Consider the following 14,610-nt stretch of genomic DNA (forward strand, 5'->3'; position numbering starts at 1 on the left):
TTTCTTTAAAATAGACACATTCCAAAGGTCAGAAGCTCATATAGAGGTGTATTTTGTGGCTCGTCCGTATATCTCCCACTTGGCAAGCAAGCGAAGAAATCATCTGAAAAGTAAATGCCTGTATGACTCCGGCATCATCCCCTCGTCGACGGATCAGTGTGTGCCCTCGCTAAGTCCAAGCGGAACTTTCTCCACCCATATTCCACCAAGAGAGGAGTGGACCGGGGGCAACACTTGGGGACAGGGCCTTGTTAAGCTGTTCACGGATGGCTCGAAGCTGGACGGTAGGGTTGGAGGAAGAGTATTCTGCAAAGAGCTCCCCATCAAATTCAAATTCAGGCTACCGGATCACTGCAGAGGTTGCCGCAATTAAAGAAGCAGCTGACTGGCTACTTACTTGCGTAATAACTGTTAAGAAGGTAAATATTTACTCCGATAGCCAAGCGGCTATTAGGGCCCTAGGCTCTATTATGGTGCATTCGAAGCTGGTCAGGGAATGCCTGGTCTCCCTCTCGATTGCATCAGAATTCTTCGACATAAAGATAATTTATGGTCACAGTGACATTGCAGGAAGCTGCCAAGCCGACGAGCTGGCCAGACAAGGGATCTGTGAGCTAATGTGACCGCGAAAGGAGAGGATCGGGATCCCTTTGACAACCTGCGCTCTACTCCTGGAAGGATGGGCTCTGCACCAACTCAGCGAGCGCTGAGCAAGTACACGAACGTGTAGGGTCGCGAAGTCCTTCTGGCCACGTTTGGATAGGAGGCGTTCGAGGGATATCCTGGGGATGACAAAATCTCATCTCTCAAATTTCGTGGGCATTCTCACGGGGCACTGTCCGCGAGGTACACATGCCGTGAGACTCGGAACTACTTCGAGCCCTTTTTGCGTCAGCTGTATGGAGGATGAGGTGGAATCATCTCAGCACCTGCTCCTTAGCTGCCCAGCTTTCGCGGGACTAAGATTCAAGCATCTTGGTTCTCACTTCTTTTCTGCGCCTGCAGATATAGCAGGTGTTGATAACAAAAATCTGATGAACTTCATCAGCAGCATAAAGAGGTTAACACCACCGCAGACTAGTCACCGTTTGTAGTCCACAAACACTCACCATTCCTCATCGCTTCCCTTTCTCCCCTTTTTTCGTCCAAGTGGGCCCTACTCTCTGGGCAACCATCACTACCTAACCTATGGCTCCGGCATCGATACATTTACCTACGCCATTTAGGACGCCAGATAACACCTGACGGCGGAACGATGAATGATTTAAGTGCAAGAATTAACCCTTTGAGGACGAGTGTGGGCATATAGCCGCCCAAGCCGTTTTACCGTTTCGGACGCGTGTCGACATATAGCCACCCAAATGAGTTCGGAGCTGCGAGGCTCGCAACGTCTGTCGTTCTGAGCGATAAAATACGCATAGGTATAGTAAAAGAGTTACGTTTTCATTCAAATGCATTAGGGACCATTATTGACGAAGTCTTATGATCCTTATAATGTAAACTTACGATGTGAAGCGACGGTAGTGTCAGAACGAATTTCAGTTCACCGATTCAGTCTCTCGGTGTCACTGCCAGAGGAACCAGCAGGCTTTTTATAGTCAGCTTTTTTTAACCTACGCACGATGGCTAATCGATCTAGAGATGATACGTTTGATAGTGACAGTTCTGATGAATATCACTTGGAATCTGATGAGACGGAAGATGATGGCATTACTTCGTCAAGTGGAAGTGCAATCCGTGCAATAAGGAATTCACTTAGGCATTTCAACATTAGCAGTGATAGCAGTTTGTTTATAATTATTTTTTGATTTTATGAAAATTCTCTTTTTGTTTTCCTTAGTTTTTATAATGTTCAACGTATTTCTTTTCTTTACTGCGCAATCCAATACCTCTCGTCCTCAGCGACGCTCGCCCGTCGAGCGGCTCCGTCCCCAAAGGCTTAAAAAAGCCAAAGCGTCATTCGTGAGCCCAAAAAGGATTTGGTACCGACTCGAAGCAACTGACAAAACGCAGAAAAGTAAGGATTCTTATTTCGAATATAAAATCAATTTTTCTCTATGATCAATTATCTCGGAACAATTCTGCGCAGATGGTAGCCAGACAATTGGATTTCGAACGAACAACTCCTTGTAAGAAGCGAACAAAAATCCATTGCTACTGAGATCAGGGAATATACTTAAATAGAGATGGATTGGCCACACCATCAGCAAACCTTTTTCTTCTTGATTGGCGCGATAACAGCCTACGCGATTTTGGCCGAGTTTAACAAAGCGCGCTAGTCGTATCTTTCTCGTGTTAAGTTGGAAACATCTTGAGAAGCCAAGTCCTTTTCCACCTGATCTTTCAAACGCAAAGGACGCTCTTCCTCCTCTTCTGCTAGCACCAGTTGGTACCGCATCAAATACTTTCAGAGTTGGAGAGTTTGTATCCATTCGGACGACATGACCTAACCGCTGGAACTTTATTCGTTGCGCTATGTCTATGTCGTCGTAAAATTCATACATCTCATCGTTCCATTGCTTGCGATACTTGGTGTCGCCAACGTGTAGAGACCCAAAAATCTTTCGCTAAAGCTTTCTCTCAAACACTCCAAGTGACGCCTCATCGGAAGTTGTCATCGTCCAAGCTTTGCGCCATATGTTAGGGCGCGCATAATGGGAGTCTTATAAAATGTAAATTTTGTTCGTCGAGAGAGGTCTTTGCTACTCAATCACTTGTTGGTAAGAGAGATTCTTTGCTGGATTTCAATGCTGACATTGTTATCGCTGTTTAGTGCTAATTCCTAGATAAACGAAGCCTTTTACAACCTCGAAATCATAACTGCCAACAATGACGTGGGTGCCGATACACGAGCCCGCCAACTGTTTGTTTAATGACAGGAGGTACTTCGTCTTATCCTCGTTCATCACCCATTAGCTTGGCTTCTTAATGTAACTAACAGCGCAGATGCTAAGCCGACGAGGTCAATATAATCCGCATATATTAACAATTGTAGACCCTTATAAAAAATTGTGCCTAAGCAATTAAGTTCTGCGGCTCGCAAGATCTTTTGCAGGTCAGGTCAAAGAACTCAGACAATAGCGAGTTACCCTGTCTGAAACCACGTATGATATCAAACGGTGCGGAAAGATCCTTCCCAATTCTGCCGGCGCTGCTGGTGTTGAGCAACGCCATTTTGCATCGCCGTATTAGTTTTGTGGCGGCCGCCGTAGCCGAATAGGTTGGTGCGTGACTACCATTCGGAAATCACAGAGAGAACGTTAGTTCGAATCTCGGTGAAACACCAATATTAAGAAAAACATTTTCTAACAGCGGTCGCCCCTCGGCAGGCAATGGCAAATCTACGAGTGTATTTCTGTCATGAAAAAGCTCCTCATAAAAAATATCTGCCGTTCGGAGTCGGCTTGAAACTGTAGGTCCCTCCATTTGTGGAACAACATCAAGACGCACACCACAAATAGGAGGAGGAGCTCGGCCAAACACCCAAGAGAGGGTGTACGTGCCAATTTTGTGGGGATACCAAATTCGGACTGCGCGGAATCCTTTCCGTGATGCCGAATGCAGCTTTAAAATCTACAAAAATAGGGTGTGCCTTAATTCTTCTTTCATGGGCCTTTTCCACAACTTGTCCTATTGTGAATATCTGGTCGATTGTGGATTTTCCAAATCTAATGCCACGCTGATAAAGTCCAATCAGTTGGTTGATCGTGGGCTTCAGGATTTCACTCTTTGGCAATTGGCACATATTGCAGTATCACCCTTCTTGTGGGCTCGGCAGAGCACACTTAAATTCCATGCTTTCATCCGACCATATTTCACATAGGAGTTAATGCATGCACCTGTTCAACTCCTGGCCATGATTGAATAGCTTTGAGGTATCGGGATCTTCACATTCCCTGTGACATGCGCAGTTGTTACTATTTAGCAGGTTTGAGAAGTGTTTGAGAAGTGAAACAAAACAAAGCCTCGAAAGAAAGAGCAAAATAAACCAAATGTAATATTGACTTAAAATATCGATTGTAACTAAGCGGAGATCCCTTTTCCCAGACGGTCTTAAACGAGGTCTTTAAGCTGATTAACTCCACTATGGCCAATTTATGAAAACCAATATTGCATACATAAATTTTAGGGGATATATTTTTTTATTCTCAGGATTTTTAAAATATAAAAACTCAATGTACCACTAAATATGTAAGTTTGTATGTAACTATTTTATGATGTTTTCTCTAGCCCTCGCTTGGTCAACAAACTGGAAATGTTACGATAGGGTATTTCGAAGAACAGCGTCACTGGAACAGATAAAACATATACAACAACCACCAGTCCGATGTACAGTACATTCTATAAAATAAGGAAGAGACGAATATAGTGAACAGATCTTAATCCTAGTAATATAAATATTTTATAAAATATATTTGTTGGCAAAAGAATTCTTAAGAAATTCTACAATTCTTAACCCCATTTGATGTTGTTCTGTGGTAAAATTCAGAAATGGTCTTTGGGAAATGTGTCTTATTCTGCCGTTCAACCTATATTTTTGCCATTCCAATACGATTTTGCAGCAAAAGTTTTTGGCTACTTATAAATCCGGGTCTTTCCGATAAGTATACCCGTCTGGCATGTGAGCGTCACCCGATTTTGTTATTGTTATTGTAGTAGTTCATAGATACTCTGAGAAGCGCAGTGAAATCATCGGCCCTAGTTTGTACGATATCTCAACTAGCAATAGACACAGGAACAGGCTGTTTCGACAGGATGAGCTCGAGTGAGCTCAGCGTAAAGAAAATAGTGTTAGATGAGTGGGATCAAAGAAGCATGTGAAGAGGTGGTTAGTGGGTGGGTGAATTCTGGACATCTGCCACAGTATCGAGCACGTCATTGTGACAGAGTAATGCGGGTCGCACGAGTTAGTTGAAGCTCTTCATCTGCAATGGGTGGTGATTGGTATTCAATAACGATGATCGCGAAGCGATGAATGTCGCTAATAGCCTATCTTTTACTGTGAGTTGCAATGCTGATTGTGTGTAGGTACGGATATCGGCAGTCAGATGGATGCATCTCAACTCCTGATGTGATTAGAAGGTGGCTCAACATGCTGCAAGTGCGTATTGGGCGTCTACGGTAGCCTTCCTGCAGGAACAAGTTTTTAATAGCAAGCTCACTGATTTTTATTTTGCGGACCTCAAGCGGCATCCCTTTGACATCTTTAGCTCAGTATTTCGGTAGATCTGGAGCTTCATACACTGCTTATTACTAGTCTCAGGTGACTACGCCATGGAAGATTCGGAGCAGAGTTGTGACTGCTCATTTCACATGCATTCTTACGCTCTTCCAATCAGTCGTTGTTCAGATCAAGGATGATGGATTATAGGTTTTGCTCATCCGAAGCAAAGTTGTGCGAGTAACTTCGACTACAACTTCTCACACTGATCCAGTCATTCGTTGTTCAGACAATAACATGCTCGGCGGCTGCGTTGATTTTCTCTTATATCATAACATAATTTCAGGTTCGTCATAAAGAAAACCACTGTAATATCTCCTGTTACCTCAACAAATCAACTGGTTTCTTCAGAAGCGCTTAGAGTCGCTTAGAGTCGCTTACAGACCTGATGTTTGCCACACTTCTGAATTCTCTCAACCGAGCCAGGGGAGCAGGTGATGGGCGATGCGTAATTTAAAACCGACCGATCGGCTGATGACCGGCCTAAATGTCACCAGCAATGCTGCTTTGCAAGTGCTACCTGCTAGCGGCTTGAGAACCTTGTTACGGTTTTCGACCTTAATGGCGATGGCAGTTTTATGCGCCGAGAAGAAGAACGATTAACACAAAGCTTTTTTTTTTGGTCCCAAACAGTTTTTGCAAAAAATACAATATCCCAGCTTCCTTCTTCTTGATTGGCGCGATAACCGCTTAAGCAATTTTGGCCGAGTTTAACATAGCGCGTCAATCGTTTCTTTCTCGTGCTAACCGGCACCTTAGTGGAAACACCAAGTGAAGCCAAGTCCTTCTTCACCTGATCTTTACAACACAGAAGAGGCCTTCCTATTCCTGTTTACCAGCTGGTACCGTATGAAATACTTTCAGAGCCGGAGTCAGAGTGCAAAGGTCCAAAAATCTTTCGCAGAATCTTTCTCTCAAACACTCCAAGTGACGCCTCGTTGGAAGTTGTCATCGTCCAAGCTTCTGCGCCATATGTTAGGACAGGCATGATGAGAGCCTTGTAGAGTGTTAGTTTTGTTCGTCGAGGACTTTACTAGGCAATTACGTTTGTGGAATTTCAAGGCTTTCATTGCTGTCGGTCTCAATGCTGGTGCCTAGATAAACGGAGTCCGCAAATCTGTGTGTCTGTGGCACCACTTTTTATGTACGATATTTTATATCAAGGAAGCCAGAGAGCGAACCGCCGTCCACCAAATTTTGAATTGAATGAGGTTGTCTTAATGCAGCTTGGAAGACGTATTAGTTTCGGTATGAGAAATGCTTTTTTTTAAATCGGTCTATAACTACCATCTATAACTATTTACATTTACTCGCCGTATGATGTCTATTTTTGAAATCGCAAAATATAATATGTTATATTTCAGAAAAAAGTAGAAGACACATAGCCTGCGTTTTGGTGCAATTTCCTCCCTTTGAAGAACTCTCCTCTGGTTCTGACTGTATTTCAAATTAAAGCTGTAGGATTTGTCAAAAATTTTTGAAAACAAGCAACCCAACTTATACACTTCTTCTTTACCTGTTTACCTTTCAGTTTTGGCATTCCTCTATTTCGATATTAATTCAACTTACCACTCCAAGTGCTCCCTGATACGCCACCTTTCCACCATAAATGTAAACGAAAATTATGAGCAACGAGTTCAACATCGACAAAGCGTAGGCAAAGTGGGTAGCTTTCTGAAAAATATTGGCGCTCAATATGCGGCGATACCAACTGAGACGTTTATTCGCCATGGCAAGTAGCGTCCCACAAAAACCCAATGAATAGCCACAGCGTTGCAGTATTAAGATGAATGTTGCCATGCGCACAGTATGGACACGTCCGAGTGGAGCCGGTCGCGCACAAATCGAGAATACTAAGGAGATCAAATGGCTGGAAAAGTTATTCAATAACTTAGATGAGCGCAGCTGTGAGTTGTATTCTAGAAGGAGCCAACTGGCAGTTGCGCCGGTGAGATATGGGAAGATGCGAGAAAGTGGATGCATATAAACCGTTTTAAAGTGAGTGAATGTTGTCTCTAAGGAAATCTGGTAATTCAGGTGGATGCTCATGACAGTTTGGTATATCAAAGAACCAATTATGATCATCAAAACCGACATTTTAGCGAATCTTGGTTTTCTGAAAAAGAGTGGGCGATTTTTTTTTTAAATATATGTATGTATGTATGTATGTATGTATGTATGTACTTAGCATGAATAGTCAAAAGTATTGTGAGGACAATCGAGTACTGCATTTCGCATGACAAATACCAAGTCCATACCAGGCACAAGTCTTGGTGTTCGAAGAAATTATGTATGAACAGCACGTTGCGCCACCAGTAGTGCTCACATTTTTCCGCCATAACACCGGTTAGGTAGAAGGCCCGTGTATTGTCCAAGTAATGAAGTGTTAAATATGAGGCACAGATCATGACGTAGTAGAGAGGAGCCAATCTATTCGAAAGAGAGACTTCGGTGAAATTTATTTTTAAATATTTCAATTTATTTTTAATATTTTTATTTATTATTATTTCTTTACTTATTTATTAGACAATGACTAGAATAAATTCTTGTAGGCGAAGTAGAAAATATTTTAAGGTTAATAAGCAAACAAAAGAAAGGAAAGTGCAAATAAAGTATTTAAAATAAATATGTCAAAGAATTCAATAGACGAAATTTTGAACATGAAAAATCTATCTCAATAAATTTAAAGATTTTATTAAACTCCTCCTTTTTGAGCGGTTTTTCCTAAATATTCCGGCAAAAATTTCTCTTAAAATTTGGGTTTGAGATGCATGTGAATTAGGAGTAAACAAAAAAAAAACATTAAAAAAATATAAAAAACTTGAGATTCGATCAATTTGAAAATTATGTATCGAGTTTTCTAAAGTTAAAAATCTGCGGTTTTTTCAACATTTTGGAATTCTTTAGTTCTTAATTTAATTTTAGGGATAAAATAAATTTGTAAAAAAGTTTTTTGTTTTACTCTTATTTGTGTTTTTTTTGTAAGCAAATTTTTTTTGCAACTAAGTTTTAAAGGATTTAAAACATATAGTAATACTAGTGTCAAATTGTTGTTTGTGTAACGAGTTTCATGTGAAATCGTCATTATTAAGTGTCGTTTCTTAGTTTGTGTCATTTCGTCGAAGTGTAAACAAAAAATTTTTTTTATACAAAGACTATGTCAGCTTTTGTGCCTACAAAACTTCATTCGCGGGAAGCATTGCTATTTTGCTTCCATCTGAAGAAAAGTGCAACGGAAAGTTATCGGATGCTGTGTGAGGCTTACGGTGAGAATGCTCCATCAATTTCAACCTGCGAGTACTGGTTCCGACGATTCAAAAGTGGTGACTTTGACACAGAAGACAAAGAGCGCGAAGGAAGGCCACCAACTTTTGAAGACGACGAATTGGAGACAATTTTGGATGAAGACCCGTGTCAAACCCAAGAAGAACTTGCGACAACGTTAGGCGTGACTCATCAAGCCATTTCAAAGCGGCTGAAAGCCATTGGAATGGTCCAGAAAGTCGGAAACTGGGTGCCTTACGAACTCAAACCAAGGGATATCGAACGCCGTGTCACAGCTTACCAAATGCTGCTTCAACGATACAAAGCGAAGTCGTTTTTGTATCGCATTAATACTGGCGATGAGAAATGGATTCACTACGACAATCCGAAGCGCAAGGCAGCGTATGTTAAGCGTGGCGAACCCGGACCATCGACGCCAAAGCCAAATATCCATGGCAGCAAGGTAATGCTCTGCGTTTGGTGGGACCAGAAGGGAATCGTTTACCACGAACTACTGAAAAGTGGTCAGACGATAAACGGAGCACTCTACAGACAACAACTTATGCGATTGAAGCGAGCAGTTGCGGAAAAACGTCCGGAATGGGAAACCAGACATGAGACATTGATCTTTCATCATGACAATGCTCGGCCGCATGTCGCACAAGTGGTCAAATCCTATCTCGATGGTAGCATCACATTACCATTTGTTCCGGTCGATGCAGAATGCCCTTACGGGAGTGCGTTTCACTTCCGTTGAAGGTATCCAAAATTGGCTTGATGAGTTCTTCGCCTCCAAAAGAGCAGTTTTATTGGGACGGAATCCATGCATTACCAGAGAAGTGGGAAAAAGTTATAGCTAGTGATGGACAGTATTTTGGATAAAATAGGTTGTACCAATTTTTAACAATAAATTTTTGAAATCGAAAAAAAAACCTTTAAAACTTAGTTGCACACCAAAATATAGTTTTTCTGTCGAAATTTGTTTGGGTGTACCCTAGGGGTGTACGCTAGCATACGAATTCGTACAGTATGTCCGTTTGTAAGTCCCTCGATCGAAGTGTCGCTAAGAACATTAGTAAGCAGATGCGCAGAATTTTTCACTGGTTCGCTGAACGAATTTCAATTTAATTCGAAAAATTACTCAATTCTCTCTATGAAGCTTGAATGGATTACTGAAAATAGTTAGTTAAATGAAAAAATAAGAAAACTATTTTAGTGGGGTTGTTTGACAAAAATGCCAAAAAAAAGTTCTTTTTCCCTAAAATGTTGAACAAAAAACCAAATAAAAAAAAAAATACTAAGAACCAAAAATAGCACAAAGTGGGATTCTCTAAATTTTTGAAGAAAAACTGAAACTAATTAAAAAATTTGTTTTTTATGCAAAACTATAATTTAAACATAAAAATATCAAAAACCGCAAACTCCTTTTTCAAAAAACAAAAAATACAATAAAAAAAAGTGTTAAAAAATGTCCAAAATATTAGTTTCCAACAAATTTTAAGCAATGCTTCTAAGCTGATTGGCTGGATCGGGGTTGTGGCAGCGGTTTGTTTACGAAAAAAACTGATATTGTGTTGATGATATACGAAAAAAATCAACCTAGTCTTTGCTCATTTTGCTTCGTTGCCATCTGAGCAACGACTGATTGAACGAGTGTGTAAATACGTGTTCGTGTAAATCGGAGTTCGACTCCCGAGTACCCAGTGACGTGTCAGCCGAAGTTATTCAAGGATGATAGATTTAAAAGGCTTGCTCTTTAACTATGGTGCAAAACAAAAGGGGCACTTCGGCAGCCACGTCACTTGGGAATTGGTCAGTCGAATTCTGCACGATGATTTCTCTCATAATCACATACTCGTCCAATCAGTCGTTTTGGTGACCAATACAATCTCAATTGCCTCGTAAACACATCCAAAGTGACGTCAGCTCATCAGCTGATTCTGTGAAATTCACCCAGAGCCGAATAAGGGCCTGTTAAAGAGCACACCTCTACACATTTTTTCTCTATAGAAATTGGTCGCTCAATTAAGTTTTTAACCATGGCAGTTTGGCCAAACCTAGTATTTTATCATCCTTGCAAGACACTGCCTTTTTGAAAGTTAACCCTCAACTGGTTTTCAGTTCCTGTTATGGCATATACCTATAGCATCCTAAAAGGCTGCTACATTAAAATATTTAATGGAAGGAGTCTGAAAGCCATATGAAGAAATGGTTAAGAAAAAATGATTGGCTTATGCCGGGATAAAACGGCAGCTCTTCCAAGCTAATACTATTCCGGTTGGGAGAAATTGTTTGAGGATTAAAGGACGCGCTAATTATATATTTATAGTATTAATAATTAATTGTAAGAAGGATATAAAGTTAAAAAAACAAGTTTTCAGCTGACACCCGTCCTTGATACTCATCGCACATGTTGCCAACCATGCTGAGGAGCAAAGGGAATCCTTAATAGCTTTTTTAGAGAATGCTGTTAAAGCTAGGCTAGATGGTGGCGCTTACAAAGGACGAAGTCTCACGTGGTCAGGTAAAAGCACACCTATTTTGGTACCATTAAGCACGAAAGAGTGGAGAGCAAATGGTAGAAGTAAATGAGAAATTTTGTATGAAAAAATTCCGTATGTTAATAGGGAAATTCAGCAGGCATCATCTTTATACTACGCTTGAAAACCCGTTATTTTAAGCGTAGTATAAAGATGATGCCAAGACATCGAATCATAGCCCACTGACAGCAAGTCAACTAAGAAGTATTTACTGAAATGAGTTTAACCAATATATAATATCACCCAGAGCGCCACCGCAGCAGGCTCTCGAAGTTATGTGTAGTCTCAACTTATGAATGCTCATCAGGCAGTGCACCGCCAAAGGAGATGCAGCTTTGAAAGCTTTAACAACTTCTCCCACCGCCTGCAATACACACACGACTAGCACGGCTTGGGAAATACTATCTTCGGATTTAAGGGGAGCCGGTCGTCTAGAAATTTCAAAAAATCGTTTTTTTCGATTTTCGATATTTCGAAAGAATGGTATCTTAAGAATATAATATACTATGAAATTTCCATGCGGAAATTCCCAATATTATAGCTTCTACAGCCCATTAACCAGATAGAGAACAGTCCGCGCGCTCCTGTACCAAAAACTTTAAGCTCGTTTATCTCGAAACGACTTTTTTCGGAACGGCGGGGCTGAAAACAAAAAAACTATTCAACCGCATCACTTGAAATTTGGATATGTTGTTCACAATTTGTTTGTCAATTTTTCATTTTTTCGATTTGCTCTAGTTCCGACCATAACTGCACTCGTTCTGATTAAGAATCTTCTTGAATTTTGTGTTTCAGATGAGTAGAAGTCTACGCCGTCCGGGTTCGATTTTTCGAGAGGGTCATCTTTAGCGGCATTTTTATAGTAATAAATATTGTTTCAAAAGTAAAAAAAAATTTTTTTGTGTGCTCAATAAATATACTAATAAGCCCGAAAAGTTGAAACATCGTTTTTTAAATTTCCAATGGCAAAAAAAAAAAATCGTGAAAATAGGTGAAATTTTCGTGCTCCAGACCACCGGGTACCCTTAAATTGATTGCAATATCAATAAACGAATTATGTATTTAAATTCTTTATAAGTTCTTGTATGCAGTTATAGCTTGGACAGACGGTGGCGTTAATCGGGATTGACTCGCAATTATCTTAGGAACTAAGTTCAACTAATGCGGATTGTCAGCTAAACTTTATCCTCATAATTTAAGCGGATTAGGATAACTTTCGACTACAACGTTGTGAATAATATCTAATGAACTTTTGAAGAAAAGAACAAGAAAGACTGGATGCAATGCTAGTTTGCACCAACACCTTTGAAATTACATTAATTGCTTCGATGTTTCGGAGAAGTTTGAGTCTGAGTAACACCAATTCAATATTTTTTTTTTTAATAAATAGTTATTTTTTAGTATCAGGGAAGTTAACACGCGTATTTGTTGCCTGCGGTCCATCTTTTACTCACAAAACTATCCAATAAACAAATCATTTGTTCATTAAACCGTAAAACAACCGTCTGTCACACTACAATTTTAATCCGAATTAACTGCGCCGGTAATACCGACTAACGTCGCCGTCTGTCTACGCTATTATTCGTTTTTCTAAGCAATCAACAGCAAGCAACACACCTGAGATAGCGACGAGATACAATCTTCACGATTTCCTTAATGTTTTGGATGAAACTGGATTGCCGGATACGTTCAATTTGTTTCTTCTTATGTAGAACACTGTAGGCCTGTAGGAATCCGCTAGAAATACCAAGTTTGGCATAAAATATGCAGGTTTGTGTGCATGATTACAATACGAATACTCGTATTACTTGAAAATCATAACTTCAAGACTAACCTAAGAAACAAAAACACATCCATGGCCACATCCACATTGCCAATGTTATTCGTATACGCAAAAAGTGGTGCTGCATTAATGGCCAAGTCATGCATTAGTACGAAAGCATGAAAATAAATTGAAACTAGAACGCTTACTATGCGTGCGCCATTCAGGAAACTAAGCTGGTTCGCTGGGGAATCGGGCACAGTTACGATCTTGGACCAATTCAGCTGCAAATCATAGCATTGAATAAAAGCCTCCAGTGAGGTTTGTGATGCTGTTGCATTCTCATTTGAATTTTGCAAATTTTCACCTTTCTGTATCATATTTTTCATTTTAGTTTGCCGACTACGCAAACGAAAAGCGCAAAAAGTCAGTAGCAGCGTACAGATGACGAAACCGGCGAGCAGTTGAAAGGGTATTAGTTTGTAGTAGCGCGCGCCCTCCAATTTAATTGCCTTTGCATGCAAAACACGCGGCTTGAGTTCATACAGGTCATTATCTACGAATAAATCGCTTTCCAAATAGGCGTTGAACAGCTGCATCACTTCCTGAGTGCTACACACCTGCGGCACACACAAACCGATATGCAGGACAGGTTGATATTGCCCAAATTTTGCGTCCACTTGATAAGGTGAATCATGATCTAGAAAAACTACGCGATAATCCACATCCAATGGCGCTTTGGCTGCTAATAATGACACATTCATTTTGTGCTCGATAAAGCGTGAAATGTCCAAGTTTAGGCCGTTACGCGCCGCCTCACAGAGCTCCTGACTGCCCAGCCAAAAATTGTCACCAAATATGAAAGCGGACGGTTTGGAGCCGGATGCGTCCAGCGCTGAAAGTTATTGTAAATGTGTTTTTGAATTTTTTTGTTGTTTTTTTTTTTTTTGGTTTTTTAGGTTTTCGATTGTTTTGTATCTCGCATACAATTTCAACTAACCTTTAAGCGCCCAAGCTTCGCGCGCTAGTATGCCGCGTCGCAGTTTTTGCATGTGCAGGTCACATTGTTTGCTCACCAGATTTGTGTTACTCACAGTAGTCAATGGGAAAAGTATAGTGCTGTAATCCAAAATAGTATCCAAACTCAAGTGGTTTTCCTTAACTTTCTGAACATTATCCCGTAGACTCGCGTTGGATCGAAGCAAAAGTGTCGTAAGTATAAGTAAAACCCACGAGAATTTCCACATATTTTAAACGATAGTGAAATTCAGATATCTTTAATATTTTTGTCGAGTAAACTATGAGTATATTAAATATGAAATATTGAGTGAGTAAAAATATGCCCCCTTAAACTTCCGAAGTGTTATAAAGCTCGAATTAGACTGACTTTGTTGGTTTCATTTCAGTAAAACTAAACCAATTTCTTCAATAGAGCGCGTAAATTCATAATGAATGACTGCCTAGGTGATTTGCTAATTAAGTATTTATGTATTTAATGAATCGAACACTTAATATAGTGCAATTAGCCAGCACTTAAAAATATGCATTCCATGTATAGTATATTCATTTGCGTAATGTCTACAAAACTAGCAAAAACAAGCCAAGCTCGAATGGCAACGAACTTCAGACGATGTGTGGCTATTTTAACTAAGTGTTGAGATTAACACCGCTAGAAAAAAGTATGTTGGCTACCGCTATTTGATTGACGTAAAACCTTCTTTGTCAAATGTAGTATTTTTCTCTCCCTTCTGTAATCAAATCAGTGTAACCAGAGCCTTCGTTTGCGTTTTTTTGTTTTGCACAGTACAAATTTTAAGAGTGAT

General features: G+C 40.2%; 1 protein-coding gene across 1 annotated transcript; it reads right to left on the reverse strand.

Annotated features, from left to right (window-relative positions):
- Positions 1–4,124: 4,124 nt before the first annotated feature.
- LOC128855819 (nose resistant to fluoxetine protein 6-like) lies at positions 4,125–14,175 on the reverse strand. The gene is made up of 6 exons (XM_054091016.1): positions 13,788–14,175; positions 12,860–13,682; positions 12,643–12,762; positions 7,406–7,651; positions 6,791–7,337; positions 4,125–4,341 (listed from the first exon to the last, which is right to left on the reverse strand). The coding sequence occupies exons 1-6, from the start codon at positions 14,032–14,034 to the stop codon at positions 4,213–4,215; spliced, it is 2,112 nt and encodes a 703-aa protein (XP_053946991.1). The 5' UTR covers positions 14,035–14,175; the 3' UTR covers positions 4,125–4,212.
- Between the last annotated feature and the right edge of the window lie 435 nt (positions 14,176–14,610).

The sequence above is a fragment of the Anastrepha ludens genome, chromosome 2 (genome assembly GCF_028408465.1).
Source record: "Anastrepha ludens isolate Willacy chromosome 2, idAnaLude1.1, whole genome shotgun sequence".
In the NCBI taxonomy this organism is placed as follows: Eukaryota; Metazoa; Arthropoda; class Insecta; order Diptera; family Tephritidae; genus Anastrepha; species Anastrepha ludens.